The following is a 19495-nucleotide window of genomic DNA, read 5'->3' as shown; positions in this document are numbered from 1 at the left end:
AGTCCTAAATGATGCTGGTAGTGCGCTTCCTGCACGATTTCCCCACAGAAGAAAGGCTCGCTGTCTTCAGGATTTCCCTCGTAAACTCAGGTGGTCAGCTTAGCAAACAGGCTCCCAGGCAAACAGGCTGGGGTGGCGTAATGTCCCAGGGAGCCTGTGTGAAGTACTAATATTGTTACAACTGGTTGCAAAGCGCGTATTACGTTTCTTTGAAAAGAGGTTTGTTGGGAAGAGATTTCCTGTACTATCAACACTGAGTAGTATAAAATAGCGCCATTTTCATTTAAATGCAGCTGTTTTTATTTACATCATGTTGGACACCCCGAAATATCCAGTGAGGATGGGTTTACCAGCTGACTTGCTATTGTATGATAAAAATAATTATCAAAATGTCCTCCTTGAAACTTTGTAGTTACATCTGCATTTGAAATACAGCATTGCCTACTAATGTTTTTGGAAAGGTGGTAAAAACATTTTTTTTAACTCTAGCCCTGTCCCCTCTAACCCGGCCCCCACCGACCTCGCCCGCAGGCGCATCGCTGCCGCCGTTGGCCACAAACCAGACTGTATTTTGGCCCTGCGAGAAAGTTTGTGAGTACCCAAGATCTAATGAATAGGGACTTCCAAACAGACAATACCTACAAGTCCAAGGTAACATACTTTAAATCTGTGGTGTGGCTCTAATTTCGTAGTGTTTCATATCCTTAGAGATACCGCATTTTTATGTATGGATTAAATGTATGGGCAGTCCAAAGCTTCAGAAAGAATTAATGGCAAGAAACATACCAAAGAGCAGTGACGTCAGAGTCCGCCATCGGCAACTATGGCCATAGAGTCATTCTGTAACATACTAAAGTGATTGTGCTTCTGGCAGTGTACCATGTATATTGGTGGATAAGCACATTATTACCATCACTGTGTGATAAGCAGGGACACTTCTCCCTGATGGGACGTCACCTACCAATTGGTGTATTCCTAGGACAAAAGGCTGCAACATTTGGAGAGGTTGCATGCAGCTGGAAGAATGAAAATTTGAGGCAGAACCCCTCATCGACAACGCAGTGCTCTATTTAAAAAATAAAACTTAGCAACAGTTGAAATGTGGTTTTCCTGCTAGTAAAGGAAGCCCAATTGTTTCATCTCATTCACTTACTCGGTTTTCTTTTCGTCTTCTTCCTCGCCTGAAGCAAGTGCAGATTCCTCCACTTCCCGGGTCATGCCTGCAGGCATTGTTAGCAGGATGGCTCATAAAGTCAGCAGAAAATGGTCTGAGTACTGCAGATCCAGTCCTTTCTCCAAAGCTCTATGAAGAGTCAGACCGCGAGGATAGACCTTAATGCACAGAGAAGGAGACATCAAATTTACAGACAAGAAGATATCAAAGACTTTGTTTTGCAACCCATGGCTGATGTGTGTACGGACAACAAGTGAATACTCAACCATGAACAGATACACACTATAACCCTGAGAATCTGATGTGTCCCTGGGATACTGCATTCACAAATGTACCCAGATAATTCCGCACATCCATCACATAACTCATAAAGAAACTGTTACATACCCCTAAAGTGATAATCTTGAGTCCATGAAAAATAACAAATAACACGAAAAAGCACTGCTTAGAAACTCCTACAATGGAATGGTAGACTCAAGATACAAGGCCTAGTCAGAAATTCTTTCACCCTGGGTCAAAGACCATGGAACATTATCTTGCCATATGCATCCTAAATGAAGGCCCAGTGAATACAGCAGTAGTAAAAACTAATTGCCCATGAATGTAAAATAGCTGGCAATGCAGTTTCACTTAGAAATTTCTGTCCCAGGATGAAGGCACCAATTTCCTCAGCATGTTCATCATTAACAGTGACTGGCCAAAAAATTACTTTCTTCAAAAAAACTTATATAACACAAAATTCACAACCGTCTGCCGCTTCATTGTATTTGATTACAACTATGCCCATGAAACTCCATGTGTTCAACTTCATTAAGTATTCATATTCTTTAGTCTTAATAGCAAAGTGTCATTCGCTTTATTACACATAGCTAAATATACAGCACCTGAATAGTAGCCATTTTTTCTCACTCGTACGTTTTTGTTTTGTTGTTCTTCATCTAACTTATTAATAATACTGATCAGTTTCACTGTGCAACTTTTCATTGTATTTTCGCTTTGTTTACTCAATTCTAGCCCTGTCAAAAATGCAACTAAATACAAAAAAAGCTAAATTAGTATTCACTTTACTCTCATTAATAATTTTATTTTTAGTTTTGTTACTCAACTCTTTTAAATGGCTAAATGGTAACTGCATTGTCACACGGACCTATATGCAAATACATCAAAACAACATTTTATTTCTATTTTTCAGTGATAAAGGATTCTGGCTCGACTAATCCTGATTAACATAAATAAGACGTTGTTTCATTATTACTTTAGAATAACTAAAAATAAAGCTAAAAAAGCATTTTCATTGGCTTTAAAGTAGTAAAACAATGGTGGTCTCGCTGTCCCTTTTAATTCATCTCCTTTCAACTTCAATGTTATCTACTGTAGTCACCTTTTGTATATCAGCGAAGCAGTGTAAGATTCTGAATTAAATAACAGATATGTCTTCTTTTTAAATAACATATTTTTTCTAGCGAGGGAACCCAACTCAAAATACTGAATCTTTTATGTCCATTTTTGATGCGGAAAGATATCTTTTTATTTCATTTAAGAGATTTCACTTTGTACTCCAGAATTCCCCACTTCCTTTCACCAGTCAGTTTTTTTCCCTCCAATACCAGGCTTCATAATTAATCGATACATTGTTCAAGGTGAGTCCATTTCACTCGGTTCACTTTGAGGTATCAAAATAAGTTGTTCTTAGTAAGTTACAGGGTCTCTACCAAAATAGCCATTCCCAGACACTGCTGCAACAACATTGACTTTCTCCTAAAAACAGTATCACTTAGGCATCTCTATTCAGATGAAATACTAAGAGGTAAAGACCATCTGAAAAATAGCCACAGAGTCGGCCAGGAGACACACGTAAAAACAGTTCTGCACAAATATCCATGCACCCTGACAGAGAAAGAGAATGGGAATGGATAAAACCTTCTAGCAACCAATCCATTAATTTCGAAGCTCTCAATAGTGTAGAGGATTCACTACCTCGTTCATTCAAGAATTATTGAGAGGAATGAACTGTTCAATCAGCAGATTTCTTGGATACGTAAAAGGTGCTGAAAACATTTAGCAATTATATTCCACAGATATGTCAAAGGTATGGAGAAGCTAGCATATTGCATATGGTCAGATTTAATGGTAAGAATAGCTGCTACTGCGGATTCACCAACTATGCTTTCAAGAGTCTCATGAGGTTGACTCAATTCCACTATATCCCAACATTTTGAAAGCATTTTAGAAGAAGAGTTCTAATTTCGATTACAGAATTTACAGATTGGTTATACGTCTGTATTACAATTTCTAGTGTGAGGCCTTAACACATGCTAAGCTCTTCGACAGCACCCGTCCATGAGCACCCCTCATCATCAAACTCCACAGACTCAATCCTAGTACGATCCGGAAGTTTAGTGTGTTTATTAAAGATAACCGAGACTACATTTGGGAGCAAGCATTCCATGGGGGTGGCATAGGTTTGTAATGGCCGCAGGCTCCATGGATACTCTGTGGGCAAAGGGGGTCTTGGGTCCATAGTCTACAGATGTCAGGTATGCGTCTCGAGGGGAAATAGAATTCAGGAGACAATCTTAAGTCACTGAGATGTTGTGTATCAATTCCTGGTCTGCTCTGGCCATCTCTAGTGTCAGTATAATGAAGACTCGTTCTAACTGTAAGAAGGCCTGGCAGACAGGGAGAGCAACGTTCTATTCTTCAGCTTGTCCCAGGTCCAACAAAGGTGGCCCAAGTGTTGGGCAGCCTTCGATGCTGGTTTAATCTTGAACTGCATGGGGGGAGCTAAGGGAGGGGAACTCTTTTCCAGGGTGGACCAGCCCAATTTGTGCTTAAAGTGCCTAGGTGTACAGCACCCCAGGCCAGGTTTTCCACTCTAATGTTAACTCTCAAGCATACAGGTGTGCGAATGGGACAGAACCCTTCCAATATAGGCCTTGGACATACACGGTGCTACTTGTGTCAGCTAACCATTGACAGAGCCATAAAAACAAATTGAAAGAGACTTTGAACTACAGACTTTCTAAACGACCCCCTGTCTTTTGCTCTTCAGATCCTTGCTGCATCCTAGTGACCTGGATGTAGATTATTCAGAACAAGAACTTAAGCTTACAGCCTTGTTCTGATCCAGAAACAAGCAAAGTTCCCTGTAGAGACATAAAGACTTTTAACCAAGGGTTTGTTGTTGTGAATGATCAGTAATATATATGGCAATAAGAGCAGATATCGCAATAAGCTAAATTACTCAGAAGGAGGTCAAGCCTGGAGATGTATAAGTCTTGATTATAAAACATAGTCCTTTTTCTATTTCTTATACGTTTTGACCAAATGGATAATGTGCTAACATAACTTTGACTCATTTTTCTGTTCCCCTAAATTACTTTCTTGAGGCGTCTTAAGTATTCCTAAACCATGTTTGTAGACTACTGCCTATTTATTAGCTATGCACAGCCATTTTTTTGTCTAGAACCCGGCTGCCAGAGCTTCTTCATTCTGTCATGCAGATATGCATGCACTACATCTATTCCCGAATTTGACGTCCACTGACTTATAGCAAATGATTGCCTTGATCACATTTTTTCTAATACCCTGTACGTCTGGAAGCATTTTACCTATACCCTTAAACCTTTCATTTTAATGGCTTACCGTACACGCACACACACAAAAATACACTAAGACACTATTATGATACATACCAATTTATACAGACATTTTGTACAGCTCAGCAGAAAAGCTAGGTGTGGACTGCTTTCGGAAATATTTATTAAGTTCAATTTGCTGCATATGTAGCAGAATAGTGTTCCAAAGAGAAGCCACAACCACAGATAAAGTACAACCACATAATATAAATGTTTTAATGCGTGGTACAATCAGTAAGAGAAGTCAACCTGGATGTGGGGGGCAATTAGGTCAATGTTCAGGCAACACATTTTGAAGAAAAGAAGTCCCAGTGAGGACTCTTTGCACCAAGCAAAGCAACTTGTACTAGACATGGCTAAGAATAGGCAACCAATGAAGAATAAAACGGGCCTAAGAGAACCTGCTGAAGTTTAAAACAAGTCAAAGAGACATATTCTCCACTCTTTAAAACCCGAGGATGGAGGAGGCTGGAAGGCCTAAATAGCAGGCATTAGCATAATAGAGGCTTAAAACAACTATCACATTTGTGGGGTGTATTTTGAGATGAACCAGGATGAACTGGGGGAGCTTCTTCCAGGTACTCATCTGTTGGTACAATGAAGATACTTCAACATTGATCTGCCCAACAAAAAGCCCAGAAGCTTTACCTCATCAACTAGAGACAAATTCGGTAATTTCGGCCATTACCGACCGGTATTGGGCTACCTACATCTGGCCCTAAGTCATCATGTGATTCCTTGCCTCTGAAGTGATGTATGTCATGAACCTAGGAAAAACTTTCATGTAGGGCCTTGATCGTCTAGTATAAAAAAGTAGCTGGGTGAACACATGGAGATTGTAAAAGTATAATTGTTGTTTTGACACAAGCGGGATTGCCAAGCCAAGAGATAGCCTGGAATAAGGCTCTGTGAGAACTGTTGAACTGTCTGTTGGAAGAGCCCTAAAATGTTATTTTGGACTGTGTGAGGTATTGCTTATAGGATTTCAACTAATAGAAAAAAAGTCAGACGTGCTTCTTCAGAGAAGGACTATCACCAATGTTATTTGGCTTGCCATACTTTAAGATTTTTTTCTTTCTTATATCAAGAATATTCCAGGCATTGCCATGTTTCCACTTTGTTCCTGAGCTCATCATAGAAGGAAGGAGCTGGTCAAAGCTTTCAGTGAGAGAGGCAATCAAATTGTGACACAGTTTATCAGGACCAAGAGGGGAGTCAAGACATTCCCAGAGATTTAAAAAGATCACAACTGTGGGTGGAATCAAATTTGTTCCAGAAGCTTAACTTTCTCTTCTCAGAGAATGACTTTATTACATGCTGCTTCTATACTACTGCCAAGGCAAAGGTGCTAAATCTCTGGTCCATTCAGGAAGATTTTTAAATGTGTCACTCTTTTTAGAGAAAAGTAGATCTAAATGTTATCCTGCATTATGGGTAGGACCTCTAACTTCCTGTTTGAGATTAAAGGCGGACATAGCCTGCAGAACATTAATGATATGGCTGAAAGTGGGTTCTTCAGCCCAGATAATAAAATCACACAGCATGATGGTCATTGCTACTTCAATGGACACTGCCCCCACCATATCTAGGAAGTTGTCAAGAGGTGACCTGTGGGCCAAAGACACTTGGTGTACTAAGATAAAACTGAAAGTGACTTTGGAGGGCCTACACAACAAACAACTAGACTTCTTTAATAGGAAGGTCATCAACACCATTGAGGCTAACCATTACATTGGAGTTAAAGGCCAAAGCTACCCTAGAATGTATGCAACAAGAAAGGAACCAGTATCCTTCGGAACGGCAGTTGCGATGTTTGACGTCAATTCTTGGTGGGGACACGACTCCGTGAAAAAGGCAGAGGTGTTTGTTCTATGGAATTATACTTAGACAAAGACTTTCCTTTGGTAGTCATTGGCTCTTTGATCAGCCCCCTATCCCTGCCATCATGAAAAAATATGTTGGTGTCACTATCAATGCTTATCTTACCTTCATGTCTATAACATTGCTGGTACATGTTACTCCCTTTTTCGAGATTGAAGGGCAATATTCTTCCTTGCCTCCAAGTTGCAGGGAGCAGGTTGGTGATCCAGACAGCTATGTCATTCCGTTTAGGTACAAGATCGCAGTCTTGCTTGCCTTACTTAAATATCCTATCTGGAGCCTTCAGATTGTGCAAAATGCAGCAACCCCCTCTGTTACTTAATTTACCTCGGCATGCTTCTGTTAATTCCTAGTTGGACTTCCTATACAGATTCCAGTAAATAACCAGAATTTAAGACACTCTGCATAGTGCACAAGCAACTTGCGGATACTTGTCCTCAGGATCTCAGCTCATGGCTTCAGCCCTGTGTGCTCTCTCACATGCACTCTTGCTTGACCCCATGTTCCATCTCACCAGAAGAGGCAGAAATTCTTTCTTGTTCTAGCTCCAATTCCCATTAAACCAGAAGTAAAAGACTCCGCCCATGATTGTGCAGGGTGAACAGTGTGCCTCTTAGTGTACAACACATTATGCCAATGGATTTAGCATGCTGACGTCAGGTCTACTGGCATTGCAAATGCTGGTCTTTCATCTGAGTAGTGTCAGTGGAAGATTGTTACATAAAATAAAGACCAAGAAGTTGAAAGTGCAGTAATTATCAGACCACGTGGCCAAGGAGAATCATGTAGGTAATGACCAATGACACTATTCCCTAGGAGTAAGCTTGACTACCGGAAAGTATACACTCCCTCTGAGCTGATAGGGCCTGCTTAGAAACCTAATAGAGATCTTGAACATTCAAGTAGAAGAGCCTTATGCCTCCGTTTTTTCATCACTTTCCCCTTAGAATCTAATATGGGTAGGCAGGGAAGTCTAGGAGATGTGATGAAAGCCGAATGACTGTTAAGACATTTTAAAATCGGCTGCAACTTGTTGGCAAGATAAGGATGCTGGAACCACTGAATTCCCAACTGGCATTCAAGTTACAGTTTTTAATCATGGCATGTGTCCCCATTAAATAAAGAAATTTAGAGAATATCCATAGCCATTTTTAAAACAAAACTTGACCTCCTTTAATTGTACAGAAAATTGTACATTTGAGATTTCCCAGATTTGCTTGAGCCCACCCAAGTGGAAGTGTCCTACATGGTAGGAGGAAACACCAATGATGAAGCATGCCACAATTTGGTGGGTAAGGAATTCCCTCTTAACATTTTAAATATTCCTGTAAGATTAGGTATCACACACAGGCACCAAATGGTTCCTGGGTTTCACATTCCACACCACTAAAGTAAACCGGTTTGATTTCCAGATAGTGTACACAAGGAAGATTTCCAGTCTAAGATATCCCCGAGTGTGATACTGCTGCATGTGTAGCACAAGCCTAAATAACCCCAGTACATAAAAAGATTTATAAGCCAGGCAAAAGGTTTAAACTTTTTTTTAGAAGCAATCTGATTGAATCTTTCCATTCTAGAGATAGTGCCTAAATGTAACTTTTGTACACACAGTCTTGCAAGTTGGTAGGCTAGAAGACGCAAAGATGAGACATAATGAGACTTTTGCATGGGTTTCCAAAGGGAGAAATGGAAGCACTTACCATAGGGAACACAACAATAGAAAACAGGTGCTCACAACTGCATTGATTTTACAGGTCCAGGTCTAAAATTACGGCCATGGATTTCACTTTAGCCGCAGAACAGATGGCTTAGCCATATTGGATGGCCATAAAGAATTACTATGGCAGATCTTAGTATGGTCCAAATGGAAGGCTAGGATTGATCAGAATTCTACTAGATTTATAGTCCATCCAGTACAGGTTAGCCAAGAAGATATTACTCAACTTGACTGTAAAGCTAGAGGCATCTTTATGCAGCAGGATGACCACATGGGTAACTGCATATGATAAGTCCAACAGCCAATACAGGTAACAGGGCAGAACAGGGGTTTGACATTGATGTTAAACAACATCGGGGATAATGATGATCCTTTTGTCTCGCCACATTATATAATGACATGCTTGGATCAGAAAGAGGAGATCAGAAGGTACTGTAAATGGTCCTTCAAAAAGAGATTAAAACCATAGCAAATAGCCCATTTAATTTCAATCTTGGGCACTTTTCTAGACAACAGAATTGTCTACCGCAGCAAATAATGCACAGCAATCCAAAAGGACCAGTCCAACTGCATTACTCTAGTCTATAATGGCTCCTATTGGAAGAACCTTTTTTAGGGGTCCTCTACATTAATTACCTACTACCATTAGTCCTGAGGATGGTCTTGCATATTTGCACAATAGGAGGTTGAAACGTTGACATTCCAATACGTTCACATAGATTTATCATTACTGTGAAATATTTCCGACACTACAGCTTTGATAATGTTCCTTGTATTAAAAGTGGATTGCACACTTCAATCTCAATGAAACGCTATATGGAAATATGTACTACCAATACACTGGATAGATTGTTCAAATACATACCAACTGATTGTCATTATATTGCTGGTACACCTGTTTCTTCATTTAACGTTTTTGCTGCATGAATCTGTAATATCAAAAAATAAATTGTGAATTTCATTTAGTGCATTATAGGCTTCTAAATGTATAAGTATGTATTTACAGTATTTCTTTGTTTTTGTAAATGATTCCCTTGTTGGCCATTTAATATAGTTTATCTGTACCTTAGTCACTATAACAGAGGAACATCACTGTACTAAACCACATAGGTGCATGTATTTGATACACTTTTGCTTCTTGCTGGCTTTGGTAATGTTGTATCCCCGCATAGATGCATTTCACTTTGTTGATGAAAAAGTAGCTAGCTCATCACAGAAAAAATGGGAGAAAAGGAACAGCACAAGGGAGAGAGTTATATGCTTCATTAAGTTGGCAACTAAGAAAATTGGCCTTAGCAGCTTTCCTATCTTTTCTGTAAAGATGTCATGTAGGGTTGGATACCTCAAAGCCCTCAGCTTGGAACTTGAAAGGCTTGCTCTGTTCAGTTCAAGGAAAACTCTAGTTGTTTGTATATTTTATTCTTTGGGGTTAGTTAGAAAGCAGTGTTAGTCATTTTCCCCTCTTATTAGATCGAAACTTTTAAAAGCAGGATGCAGGATACAGGCTTTCTATAGAAAAACTTCACATCCCTCTCGATTTGCTAGTCCATCATCATTGTATGGAAAGCTCCGTTTCACAATGGGATGTCCCAGCCTGTCTGCTCCACCGCAGGGAATTCTTCACCCATCCTCTCAGTAAGCACAGCTAAGTCTGGCATGACGACTCTCTCGCAGGCCTGTTTTACTCATTGTCTCCCCTCCTCCTCACAAGTTCATCTTGTGTTGAAAAGTGGCCAACGTACAGCCATGGTAGTACTTCAATCTAGACCACCAGGGGGCAGAAGGACCCATTGTTTCAATGTGTGGAAGGTAACAACATGCTGCGATCCAAGGTCTAGCTTGGGCCACCATCCGATGGAGTGAACAGGCCACCTGGAACTCACTACTGCTGAATCCTCTGCCTGTCTTGTTGCTCTAACACAAAAGATAGAACCGCACAAGAGCTCCCAAGCGTGGCATCCATCTTATTTTGTGGATGGATCTTCCATTACACCAAGTCCAATATTTGCCTACTATATGAACCTGTCTATACATCACACAGCACTTCAACATTTAACAATGTGGCACTTTCACACATTATGTTTAAATATTTGTGGCACTAAGGCTCTAATCACGATGGCGGTCAGTCGGACCGCCAAACGCCATCATGTCGGGCAGCAGACTGGCAAACAATGAGTTGGCGGTCTCACCTGCCCTATTACAATGAGACCGCCAGCACGGTAGTCGGAAAGTGCCGTTTTGTACTGCAGCTTGAGCTGCGGCACAAATGGATTTCACCAAGCAAAGGCACACCTTTGTTAAGTGAGTAAAGTTGATTTGCACCCAGTACATTCCCCTATACCGTAGTTTTTAAATCGAAAATATCACTTCTGTGGGCCAAATGTACCTTGTATGACCTCAGCTAGAATGTCTCGCAGTCCACTTACCACTCCAAAGATAACGTGCCACTATTACTCCTACTTGTGCTCTGTTCTGTCCCACTTGTCATGGATTGGTCTCCCGCACCAGTCCTCCACTTCCGAGTACGTCATCACAAGAGCGTACATGTGCACGCATAGCCTGGTGGACCGCGCAGGATGTATAAGGATTCTTAGGTGATGTAGCGCTCCAGTTTGTTATTATATGTGCATACATTCTTAACTGCGTGTGTTAAGAACCTTGGGTGATTTACAAAGTAACGAAGGACGATATACTATGTTTTGTTGTATGTTTTTTTTGTTCTCTATTTAGTAGACATAGTGCGTCAGGTTATTGGTATTGTTGTAATTGTATCTAGGACCCTAATTCAATATTCCTGATTCATGCCCTTATGTGGTTATAATAAATAATATCCTTATAAAGGCATAAGAATCATATCCATATTTAGTCATAGCCCATGCTGTCCAAATTAAGCAAGGCTACTTCCCCAGGCTCCTAGAAAGTACAACGAGTTCTGTAAACAAACCAAACCTCCAGCAACCTGGGAATTCCCCATTGCTTTTGTTTTGATTTCGTCCTAGAACTCCTGTGAGCACTGTAAGAACGGCCAGTTCTTAGTGACATCTTTATTGACGTCTTATGTCCAACCTTACGTCAAACCCAGCACCTTTCAGGTATAAATATACCAACGTTGCCTTAAGCAAACACACAGTGGTTTTGGAGCAGAGCGGCTATCTACTTGCCCGAGAGCCCAGCTGATGCGAGAGCCCACGGACGCCGCCCCTCCCCTTTGACGCACTGAGAGAGACGCTGTCTTGTCTCCTGCCGAGAAATGCAGCTCCGGTGTTTCCAGATACCCTCGCGGGTTACTGGGATATCGAGTCCTGAGAGAGAGATACCAGACCTCCTGCTTTCTATTACCCAGGTACGGAGCTGACTAAACCCTTAAAGAGAATTCTTGACTCAGATTCCTTGGCAAAACCAGCTTAACTTAAACTGCTACTTATTTACTCCTTCCCACGTATTAGGCTTAGGTCAGGTACACCGGGGTAGGCGTATTTAGAAGCACCAGTTGAGTACGTTAGTCAATGTATATATATATTTTATCTATTTTAAAGTATCATATGGCTAAGAAACCATATCAATGCTTTTACAGTATTATTTCATAATACTCCTTTTACTGTACGCACTTTACTTTATGCTAAGTATTGCAATTGTGGCAATTCATTTCTCTTGCATGAGAAAGAAGACTGCTCAATAAATAACACCTTTTATTGAAAACGGCCGTCTCTCTTTTCTCTGCACTCTGGTGAAACTAAGTATGCACACTTGACTGAGTGAAATAGCTGTCTATTGTTTTCACACGACTCTAGAGATACACTCTTATTCTGAGGGAGCAAAGTGGTCATGTTATATGGTTGTCAGAAGCTAATCCCTTCTTGTCTATCCAGGGAAGTTAAACTCCTCCTTGTTTATTCGAGAAAGTTTCTAGTGACCTCTGAGCTAGCTGGCAAACCTTAAGTCTAATATAGTCAGTAGAGACCTAGTCGACCTCAGTCCTACGTCTACACTGCTGTTTATACTATTCCAATGCGCAGAGCCTATTGGGAATATAGGAACTACACTACAGTATTGTGCATTATGTAATATTCGTTCTATGCAGTTGTTGGAGTTCCGCTACATCATTATCTTGTATGCAAGACTGTTTCTATTGGCGATGTGTATCACAGAGGTTGAAAGGGAATAATGCAGTAATAGTCCACATTCAAAACAAGGAATTCAAGGAATACAGCGTCCCGCGAGTTGTGCGCGCGAGAGCGAGCACCAGGTCATATGTTTTGAATTATCGCGCCCGTGTCTGGGCACGATAATTCAAAACATATGGCGCTGTGCGGGTAACTTCAAGCAATAGGCCACACACACACGAGCGTGTGTGTGGTGAGCTTTTTGAAGCCCTTACAATAAATCTCGCAGAGCAGCACATGTGCGCTGCTAGGCGAGACCTAAAAAGCACTTTGTGCACATTCATGCACCGTGTGCCAGGCACCCTCTGGTGCCTGGCACATGGTGCATTTATGTGTGTGGGGGGGGGTACTGTGGGCCACTCAGCAGCGGCCCACAGGGGACAAGGGACCTGCTTGGGGCCCCGAAAGTCTGTTTGCGTCTGCATTTTCATGGGGGTCGGACAGTCATGAAAAGTCAGTTGGAAAGGGACAACCTAATCCCTACTGCGGTGCCTGCACAGGCACCACCTCCATTGTAGGGATAGGATTCTGACCACTGCCCGGCGGGCTCCTTGAACATGTCGGAGATGGTGTCTTTCCCCAGTCCTCTGTGCTCTGACTGCCAGTATTGTAATTCAGCGGTCGAACCGATTGTCTAGATGTCGGATGGATCCGTCCGACATCGTAATGAGGGCCTAGGTTTCGATATAAATAATTATAGGAAGCTGACTCTTTATGTGATATATCAAAAAGTTGATATACCATGTAAAGAGTCATGGGGTTCCCTTCTGAGTGGACAGGAGCTTGCTTTGCAATCCCACGGTGCTCTATTAGGGGGTAGTGTGGTCGAGCAGCCTTAAGCTTAACACAGAGGAGAGCAAGAAATTTACAAAATACACACAATGATTAATGAATGACAACATGACGCATGAAGGAGATCTACACCAATTTATAAAAATACCAAGTGCATTTATATATGATTTGGCATCAGAGAAAAATCTGTTCAGATAAGTTTTAAATATAAATTATTTCCACTTTAAAAAGTGGACACTGCAATTTCTGAGTTCTGCAATGTTATCCTATAGGAGGAAGAACAGGTTCTGCAAACAGGTACACTTCTATGACTTACAAGGCCAATTTCCAGGAGCTATGGTGAGTGGTGGGCAAGGTCCAAGGCAGCACCAGCAGTCACCACCAGCTGTACAAGGGCGGCCGGGTGCAAATCAGCATCAGGAGCCCAATACATTTTAATGGGGATCGGTCACTGTAAAAAGAGGCTGCAAGCTCTGTCTAGGAAGCCAGTCGGGCTGAACCAGCAAGTGGGCTCAGGGCTTGGGATGCTCGGCGACGTGTGTGGGGGGGGTAGCACCTTTGGTCCTCTCCTCCAAGGCTTAGGGGTGACAGGTGCAGGGTTATCCTTAGGTGTTGGGAAGTTCCGTACTGGAACAGTCGTGGTTGAGGGGCCCTGCATGTAGAGGCTGCAGGCGACGTCAGGGAGACCGGGAAGGGTGAAACCACGAGCTCTGGAAGGTTGGGGAACCTTGTTGGCACTGTTGGCCCACTTCAACTCAGCCAGAGGCGACAGGTGCATAGTTTGTGTCGGGTTTTGGTGGTTCCGGAGGCCTTAGACTCTTCTCCTTTGGAGATCTTTAGAACAGGTCCGTTGTTCATAGGAGGTCTGGAGTCTTTTTCAAAGTTTCTGGAGTCACAGCTGCAGGACAAGTCGGTTTAGGCGCCGTTTTTGACGAAGGATGCAGACAGGCCGGCAGGGTTGGTACCAGGTCAGCTGCTTCTTTTCTCTTCTCTGCTTTTGCGGCTCTTTGGTGTCCTCTCTCTTCCTATATCATCAGGATTAACTTCTCTGGTGCCAGGGGCCCCCCTAAATACTGAATTTAGAGGCGTTAGGGGAGTGTAGGGTAGTAGTCAATGGGCTACTGGCCTTAGGGCTCACTATGCCCCCTATATGACCACTTCCTGTGGAAAGTAGGCATAACCCTGTCCCAGAATTCCTAAGTATGCCATCAAAAAGATGGATACTTCTGAACAATCATATCCACTTCACAGTAGCCCTTCTTAGGGGTGGTACTAGACTGGAGGTAGCACGCCTACCTGACTTGCTAATTTAACCACCTGTCCTGGTCCCAAGGGGACTCTGGACAGGGGGTGGCTTCCTCTTGTTTGAGGGGCACCAGATTTGCATTCCAAAGGCAGCAGCTTCTTTGAAGCTTGCCGACCCAAGGAGGCTAATCAGCAGATCATCCTGTGGGTGGGGGTGTTACGCCTTCTTCCCGGACAGGTTTTTGTTCTAGGAGTCCTGAGAGCAAAAGGCTCTCACCCTAGGTGGTCAGAACAGCGTCTCGGGTGGCAGGCTGGCATAAACCAGTCAGCAAGCACACCAGAGGCGTGTAGTTTTTCAGGGGGCACCTCTAAAGAGCCCTCTGGGTGCATGTATTGGTAACTCCAACATTGGCATCAGTGTGGGTTTCCCAATACAAGATGTTTGATACCATACATCCCTATTGTCAGTGAAGCCATCATGTAGCTGGGGAACTCTTATTCACTGGTGTCCAGCACACGTTTTAAATGGCTTCGAAAGCTCACTTGTACTGGCAGCAGTAGGAGTGACCAGCACAGGGGCATATCTACTCATGCAGGTATGCCCTCACATGTAATATTCAGTACCCTGCCATAGGGCTGCCAGGCTTGCTGTAGGGGTGACTTACAAATATAACATGCAGTGTTAGGGGACATGGCACACAGGGGTGTGTAACATCTTGTGTTTCATTTTTGTCTGCACCACGACATGCAGCCTGCAATGGCAGTCTTGCACGTGCTTGATGAGCAGTCCCTTAGGGTGGCACAATTTGTGTTGCAGCCCTTAGAGGCCCTCTTTAGTACATCAGGCCCTAGGTACCAGAGTACCATTTACTAGGGACAGAGGGTGCTAAAGGTTTTGCCAATTGGGGGAATTTTACAGTTTTTTAGGGAAAGAACAATGGTTCTGGGGACCTGGTTAGCAGGAACTTCAGTCAAAGTTGCATCAATTACAACTACAAGGCCAAATGTGAAGAGTACTGCAACAAAAACCCGGTAATTGTCTTATTGCACAAACCTTTGAAAAGCAATAATCTAATGCACAAAAAACAAAGGCCTCAGCTCCTTCTGAGTAGCTTATTCCAGAATATGCCTTTATTGCCAAATCTCTGATGCTTGTACACAGTAAAAACATACAGGTGGAAACTTAAAACTATATACATTTCTCCAAAGGCAAACATTGTTTTTACGGTTTATGATATGACATTGGTTGAGAATGTTTCAATACCAATGTTATGACGAGGGGGCGTGGCTAAGCAAGCCACGATGGCGGCCGTGTTTTGCTGAGGCTCCGAGATCGGGCTGACGCTCATCCTGACCCGAGGATCGCCGTGAGCCCCGCAACACCACACTGCTAACCGGAGCACTCCTGCATACCGGAGCGTCGACCGCAGTGTCTCTGCCGACGCTGGAGGGGGCGGATTTCCCCCTTGACTGCCTCCACCGGAGTCGCACGCCGAGACCTAAGATGGCGACCGCGGCCCGGTGACACTGTTCTCCCCGAGGGCCCCCCGCGTACAGCGGTGAGACGACTGCCGGCGGATTGCCCAGATCGAGCGGCGAGACCTGCGGGGGCTGGCGCTGCTTTGCCCCGCCACTACGACACCCCCCCCCCGACTACGAGAGCCGCCCAGACACTCCCAGGGCTCACCCCTGCTGCATCCCGGTCCCCGGTGGCAGCACCGTGCAGCCCATGAAGCCTGCTGACATCGCGACGCCCATCGCCGGAGGTGAGCGCGGAGCGGGGACTACCTGCATGACTGGGGCGCCCCCCGCTGCCATCTGATATCTGTTCCCCGACGGTGCCTGACCTCAACATGGCGCCCATGCTCGGCTGAGAGGGACGGCATCTAAGGAGCTCCCGGCTGTACTTCTGGAGCCCCTGTTCGCCGCGCGCCACCCACACGCTCCTGCTACCTGCTACCTGCTCCTGGGAGGGCTGGATCAGCCCCCCCCCATTTCCTCCCTGCCTCACGATTGCTGCAACCGCCTGGTCCCACCAAAGCATCCAGGGACGTGCCCCCCCCCCCGCTGCGGGGACCACCGGGGCAGGCCCGCCGGCACCCACAACGAAAACAGCCAGCGAGGAGACCCCGCAGCCTGCGCTCCTGCATCACCTTTCAGGGAGTCCAGGCCCTGGTGGGCTAGCCCTTGGCCACCCTGCACCTGCTGTGACCTCGCATCCTCCCCTAACGAGGGTCTGCTTGAGGGACCTCTCCTTGAAGGGCCCACCGCCCCCTGCCATCACTAACTCACGGCGCCCCCACCAGCCAGCAGCATGGGGAAACCTAGGGGCTCGCAGGCGACCGCCGTCCCTGAAACGCCCCCCGAGCATATGCCACACACCCGGACCTGGGCGCAATCCCACGCGCCACAAACGGACACCACCTTATCGGCGAAGCTGGACCAGGTACTAGCAGCCATAGAGATGTCCCGACTGTCGATGGAGGAACGTTTGGGCACCCTCTCGACGGACATCAGCTTGGTCCGCGACGATCACCGCAAACTGGCGGACAGAGTGACGGAAGGGGAGAAGATTTTGACCGACCTACAACCCGCCATGAAGGCGCAGGGGACAGATCTGCAGGAGGTCCTGCGTCGCGTGGCGACCCTCGAGGAGCGCACCGTCGATTTGGAGGGGCGATCGAGACGCTGTAACATCCGCGTCCTGGGCCTTCCGGAGGGAATTGAGAACTCAGACCCCTTGAACTATATGGAGTCCTGGACCAGGTCTTTCACCCCCGAAGCGGAGCGCTCGGCGTTCTTTTCCATCGAACGAGCCCACAGGGTCCCCGCCCGAGAGCCGAGACCAGGCTTCCCTCCTAGACCCATGTTGGCCAAGTTCCTTCATTTCCGTGACCGTGACGCGGTGCTCCGCGTGGCCCGGGCAGCGGGCCCATTGCAGGTGGAGGATCAGCATGTCATGGTGTTCCCAGATTATGCTCGAGGGGTTCAGCAGCAGAGGTCCACATTTCTCGAGGTCAAACGGCACCTCCGCGCAAACGATGTCCAGTACTCCTTGCTGTTCCCAGCCCGCCTCAAGGTCTTCCACAAGGGTAGGGCCATCTTCTTTGACACGGCTGAGGAGGCGCGAGATTGGGCTGAGCTCCACTGCCCATTACTACCCAGGGCGGGAGTCCAACGGGACCAGAACAATCGCTCACAGAGATCCAGGAGACGTGGTTTGAAGCACCCCCCAGCGAACCCCTCCAAGAGCCAAGGATCCTCCCCCTCGAGATCACCTGATTTAACGCAGATCATGCAAGAACGACGAGACGCCCTGAGAGCGGTGGTCGAACTGCACTCGTCACCCCTGGCACCAGACCTGGAACGCCATCCACACCTCTTCACTCCGGAAAAAGACCATGACAGTGATGGCACGATGTCGGGAATTGGTCAGACCTCTTCCCCCCTGGTCATCACGCAAATGATGGACGCTATCCTGGATGGACGACCCAGCACATCTGAGTAATATATGACTAGATTGTATCCTCTTTGTGAACACCTTACTAACCGAATGTGCTCTGAATCTACTTAAGCGCTCTTCCTATGAAGGCTCACGCGCGACATACGTCACTCCTACAAAAGCCCGATCAGCGCCCAGCCTCGCATACACACGCTCTGCCACCCCCGCAGTTACTTGTGTATTCTTCCCCTAGTGGGACACTAGTTTGAATATACCGCCTCCGGTGATGTATCCCCTGCATTGGGACTGTTTCCCGCCCCCTGTTACAACAGTTTTCCCCCCTGTCAGTTCCTGTCCCTTCCCCTCAGCAGCAAGGCGCGCATGGGCATGCACACGATATGAGACTTCACATTCCCCTGGGCCTCTTGGGTGCTCTCAGGTGTTTACACGACCTCTGATTGATGGCAGCTCCACGATCGGACGTTAATGTCCTCACACTCAATGTACGGGGCCTTCACACGCCTAGTAAGCGATATTCTGTTTACTCATACATCAAGCGCAAGACAGCTGGGATTGCTCTACTGCAGGAGACACACATTAACAGCACCGAACTGGGCAGACTGCAAGCTAAATGGCGCGGGACGTTCTGTGCCACGACCTGCTCGGCATTTGCGCGCGGCGCTTTAATCTGGGTTAGGCCAGGCACCCCCTTCCGAGAACTTAAGCGGGTGGTGGACAAGGAGGGCAGATACGCTCTACTGGAGGGGCTTTTAGACGGCCAAGGGATCCTCCTGGGCAGCATATATGCCCCTAATTCTGAACAAGATAAGTTCTGGGATCACCTTACGGGAGTCCTGGCCCAATTCACTACCATTCCCTGGATCCTGGGAGGCGATTACAACTGCACGCTTGACCCTTCCCTGGACCGATCGCACCCCCCCTCCGCGCTCCCCAGCCCCCCAACAATCAGAGCTGTTCCGTGCTTGGGCCACGCACTGGGCGCTCACCGATGCTTGGCGACACTTACACCCTCATGCCCGCCTTTATTCGTTCCACTCTATCCCTCACAACCTCCGGGTCCGCCTTGACAGGTTTCTATGCTCAGCGCAGATCCTCCCTACGGTCGTCTCTGCAGAATACCTGGGGCGGGTCATTTCAGATCATGACGCTCACTTACTGCGACTCACCTGGCGCCCCCGCACCCACCAGTCCCTACCTGGCGACTTCCTAGGGTATGTTTGACTGACCAGGTGTTCCGAGACTCGCACATGCGCAGCATACAGGACTACTTCACGCACAACACGAACGCGGCTTCTTCGACACTGATAGAGTGGGATGCGTTCAAGGTGGTGGCACGGGGGGAATGTATTAAACAAATCACAGGGGTCCGGCGTATGTTGGAACAGGCACTCACAACCACGGAACAGCGCCTAGCTACACTCA

At 45.7% G+C, this 19495-nt stretch overlaps 1 protein-coding gene across 6 annotated transcripts in view; it reads right to left on the bottom strand.

The window, feature by feature from the left end:
* The window catches only part of TTLL5 (tubulin tyrosine ligase like 5), a 1026293-nt gene that overhangs the window by 951236 nt on the left and 55562 nt on the right, over positions 1-19495 (bottom strand). For all 6 annotated transcript variants that reach the window (XM_078659928.1, XM_078659931.1, XM_078659927.1 and 3 more), the window contains exons 3-4: positions 9276-9339; positions 1154-1332 (exon numbers count right to left, since the gene is read on the bottom strand). In XM_078659928.1, the coding sequence (XP_078516054.1) occupies positions 1154-1230 (77 nt within the window). In that variant the 5' untranslated portion in view covers positions 1231-1332; positions 9276-9339. The remainder of the gene's footprint in view (positions 1-1153; positions 1333-9275; positions 9340-19495) is intronic.

This window comes from Lissotriton helveticus, chromosome 9 (assembly GCF_964261635.1).
Source record: "Lissotriton helveticus chromosome 9, aLisHel1.1, whole genome shotgun sequence".
Lineage (NCBI taxonomy): Eukaryota > Metazoa > Chordata > Amphibia > Caudata > Salamandridae > Lissotriton > Lissotriton helveticus.
Note: the sequence above shows the minus strand (reverse complement) of the source record. Positions and strands in the feature narration are given on the sequence as shown.